The sequence below is a fragment of the Hevea brasiliensis genome, chromosome 11 (assembly GCF_030052815.1).
Source record: "Hevea brasiliensis isolate MT/VB/25A 57/8 chromosome 11, ASM3005281v1, whole genome shotgun sequence".
In the NCBI taxonomy this organism is placed as follows: domain Eukaryota; kingdom Viridiplantae; phylum Streptophyta; class Magnoliopsida; order Malpighiales; family Euphorbiaceae; genus Hevea; species Hevea brasiliensis.
Genome location: NC_079503.1, coordinates 94,910,691 through 94,914,886, shown reverse-complemented (window position 1 = coordinate 94,914,886; position 4,196 = coordinate 94,910,691). Strand labels below are relative to the sequence as shown.

General features: G+C 31.3%; 1 protein-coding gene across 1 annotated transcript; it reads left to right on the top strand.

The window, feature by feature from the left end:
* Positions 1–637: 637 nt before the first annotated feature.
* On the top strand, positions 638–3,825 carry LOC110646158 (alpha-farnesene synthase-like). Its single transcript, XM_058130381.1, has 7 exons — positions 638–853; positions 1,033–1,300; positions 1,435–1,813; positions 1,932–2,150; positions 2,224–2,365; positions 2,462–2,710; positions 3,389–3,825. The coding sequence occupies exons 1-7, from the start codon at positions 716–718 to the stop codon at positions 3,683–3,685; spliced, it is 1,692 nt and encodes a 563-aa protein (XP_057986364.1). The 5' UTR covers positions 638–715; the 3' UTR covers positions 3,686–3,825.
* Positions 3,826–4,196: the final 371 nt, after the last annotated feature.

Below are 4,196 nucleotides of genomic sequence, written 5' to 3'. Positions count from 1 at the left end.
ATATTAGTAATTGACTCAATTTTTTTTATTTTACTTAATTATTTTATATAAATATTTATTAAATTTAATAAAAATAAAAGATAATATAAAAAATAGCTAAAGTTTCTTGTTTTTCTAAATATAATAGATAAAAATAAATAAAAATAATAATGATGATAATAATTTTACATGTCTAGTTAGTTATATAGAAAGGTCTATTTTTTAAGTTTTATGTATACGGGTAAATTATTTTTTTATTTAAATTATATTAAAATTAATAATTTAATTATCATGTTATAAAAAATATATTATTTAATTCTTCATATTTAATTTTGACAATTAGTTGGTCTCTTAATCCAATTTGTTTGGCCGTAGGTCCCCTCCAAAATCTCAGGTTGATGAGAGGAAATTAGTAAGGAGTTATTGGGGCTGCGCTGGCAATGAGTCCACAATATTGGGGAATACATGGCCAATTGCGTCAAATGACAAAATGGAGGTGGTTGAATTTATTTAAAAAAAAAAAAAATGTATTTCACGTTTTATATGATGGGCTAGACATTTGCCCGTGCGCACATTTGCTCGCGCTTGACATTCACGCTTGATTACTTTGTCGTTTTGTATCCCTCATTGTCTATATATTTCCTTTGCGAACAAAGCTACGTCTCCAAGTCCACTTAGCCATTGTTCAACATATCATAGATTCTATTATCCTTTGATTCTCTTTTCAACATCAACTATGGAAGTTGGGCGACAAATTTTGCAATGTCAAACCAATTCTGAAGCCTTTGCTATTGATCAACAAAGGCGATCTGCCAATTATAAGCCTAACATTTGGAAATATGATTTCTTGCAGTCTCTTTCTAGTAAATATGATGTGAGATTCTATGTTCTTTCCTTCACATTCTATGAGGAGGATTTGCATATAAAGAATTATGGCTCTGCATGCTTTTACTTTGCACAGCATGCATTTCCTCTTCAGAAGACCAAAAAATAAAATGACTAAGATCCTTTTATTTTAAGACTAAAACTTGAGAAAACGCGATGTTTTTGCAGGAAGAGCAGTATAAAGCACAAGCTGAGAGGCTCAGACAGGATGTTAAGCATTTATTTGTTGAAACAGTGGATTTACAGGCCATATTAGAGCTTGTTGACTGTATCAGAAAGTTAGGCCTGGCAAGCCACTTCAACGATGAAATCAAAGAAGCTCTAGATTCAGTAGCATCATCCATGAAGAACAACAACTTCAACGTGGAAGGCAATCTGTATTTCGCTGCCTTAAGTTTTAGGCTTCTCAGACAGCATGGCTACGAAGTTTCACAAGGTGAAAATCCATGCAATTTATATTTTATATATATATATATATATATATATATATATATATATATATATATATATGAATGAGTTATTTGATATTTTACTAACAGTCAATTATCTATTGCATCGTGCTAAACCCAGATGTGTTTGGAGAATTTTTGGACGAAAAGGGTACTTCCATGAAAATCCAATGCGAGGACATTAAAGGAGTACTCGAGGTTTATGAGGCCTCACATCTAGCTGTAGAAGGTGAAACTATCTTAGATTATGCAAAAGCTTTCTCAGCCAGACTTCTCAAGGGTATCAATAATTGTACAGTCAAAGAAGGCAATATTTTCACACGTGCGTTCCATGCTTTGGAGCTTCCACACTATTGGAGAGCGCAATGGTTTGATGTCAAATGGCAAATCGACGCGTACGAAAATGACCAAAAAATAAATAAATTATTGATTGATTTGGCTAAAATCAATTTCAACATCGTCCAAGCCACACTTCAAAAAGATCTAAAGGAGATTTCGAGGTTTGTGATAATTATTTATAAAGAAAAGGCAACCTTAAACTAAAGTACTATTTATAAAAAGAGAATCTCTGTCGTGACAGTTAATAGAATTATAACATCTGGTTATCTTGACTTACAGGTGGTGGAGGAATTTGGGTCTAACAGAGACTCTGAAATTCACAAGGGATCGATTGGTGGAGAGCTTCTTGTGTTCTGTGGGACTTGCATTTGAGCCTCACTTCAGCTGTTTTAGAAAATGGCTTACTAAAGCCATCGTTATGGTATTAGTCATAGATGATGTCTACGACATTTATGGTTCACTGGAAGAGCTGGAGCATTTCACCAGTGCTGTTAATAGGTTAGTGTTGAATTATAATCACCTTCATTAGTTAATTATCTTCAAAATTGATTAATGTTTTAATTTGATTCAGGTGGGATTCCAGGATAATTCAACAGCTGCCAGAATGCATGCAAATATGCTTCCAAGTACTTGACAGTATCGTTAATGAAACTGCAAGTGAGATGGAAAGGGAGAATGGGTGGAACCATGCACAACCTCACCTTAAAAAAGCGGTAATTAATTAATCTCTTGGACTCTGTAATTCTTTCTTAATCATCTTGTTAATTAAGATGGGTCTCATTAATCACAAGCTATTTGATTTTCTTTAGTGGGCAGATTTCTGTCAAGCATTACTTGTGGAATCAAAATGGTATAATAAAGAATATACGCCATCCTTGCATGAGTATTTGAACAACGCTTGGATTTCATCATCAGGAACTGTCCTTTCAGTTCATTCATTTTTCTCTATAATGAATGAGGTAGAAGAAGACATACTAGATTTTTTTGGAAAAAATCAAGAACTGGTGTATAACATATCTCTCATAATCCGTCTCTGCAACGATTTAGGAACTTCAGAGGTAATTATTATTATTTTTTTTTTAAGTGAAGATTAGGCGTATTAGTTAGATAAATTCAAACATTTACTTTGTTAATTACATTCAAAACTTTTAATTTTGGACAATTTAATAATAACTTTCAAAATTAAAGAATTTTTATCTAAAATTCAAAAATTAAGTTGGAGATTGTGATTTTTCACATATAAATTGCCATGTGGCAGGGGATGTCATATTTTCTAATTTTTTTTTTCTATAGGATTATTCTCTCTCTGTCTCTCTCCCTCATTGTCTCTGTCCCTCTCCCTCTCCCTCTTCTTTCTCCCTCTCTCTCTCTCTCTTCTACCAAAATAAATGAACTTGATTGCCCAAAACACAAACATACACATACAGAGAGAGAGAGAGAGAAAGAGAGAGATGATAATCTAAGTGTAAAAAATCAAAATTGGTTTTTCAATTTTAGATAAAAATTCTTCAATTTTGAAATTTATTATTAAATTATCCAAAATTAAAAGTTTTGAATATAATTAATAACTTACATAATTGATTGGATTTATTTAATCAATAAATTAAAAAAAATTATCAAGTGCAATCATTGTATAATAAATATATTTTGATCATTGTATGCAAATATGCACAATGTTTTTTTTTAATTTTTAATTATCTATGATGCATTTTATAATTCTATGATTAATTAAACAGGCAGAACAAGAGAGAGGAGATGCTGCTTCATCAATAGTGTGTCATATGAAAGAAACGAATGTTTCAGAGGAGACAGCTAGGACCTACATTAAGGACATGATAAGCAAGTCATGGAAGAAAGTAAACGGACAATGCATAGCCAAATCACCTAAGCTGCAGTCACTTGTCAATATCAACACCAATATGGCTCGTGTGGTGCATAACCTTTATCAATATGGAGATGGGTTTGGTGTTCAAGATCGTGAAAATAAGAGGCAGATCCTCTCCCTCCTGGTTGATCCACTCAAACTCAACTGAGATGAAGATTTCATTATTGGCTTGCTATTGTAATCTAGGTTCACAGTATAATTAAATGCTGTATGGAGTACTTAAAAAATTTCAATTCAACTTCTTCTAATGTATGTCCATTCTGCAAAGCAATAAAAGTAATTTCACAACATAGGCACAATTAATTTATTATCTTATTTACTTTTATGAATGGGCATAGTCAAGAGTTCACCAAGTGTAAGATGAGGTTACTTAGAAGCATAAATAGAAATAAGACTCTTCAATAATACTTTTAACATTCAAAACACGATAATGTGAAGATCTTTTATTATATTACTTTATCTTATTATAAATATCTTAATAGATCCAAATATATCGTTAAGCGACCTAATGACTAAGAAATTATGGATTAATATCATGTAACTTTTAACAATATATTTAATTTTGTTTTTTTTATAAATCAAATCAAATCAAAATTTTAATTTGGTTCGATTTGATTGGTTTGTTTTATTTTAAACCGAATTATATTTGCTTGTAGTGT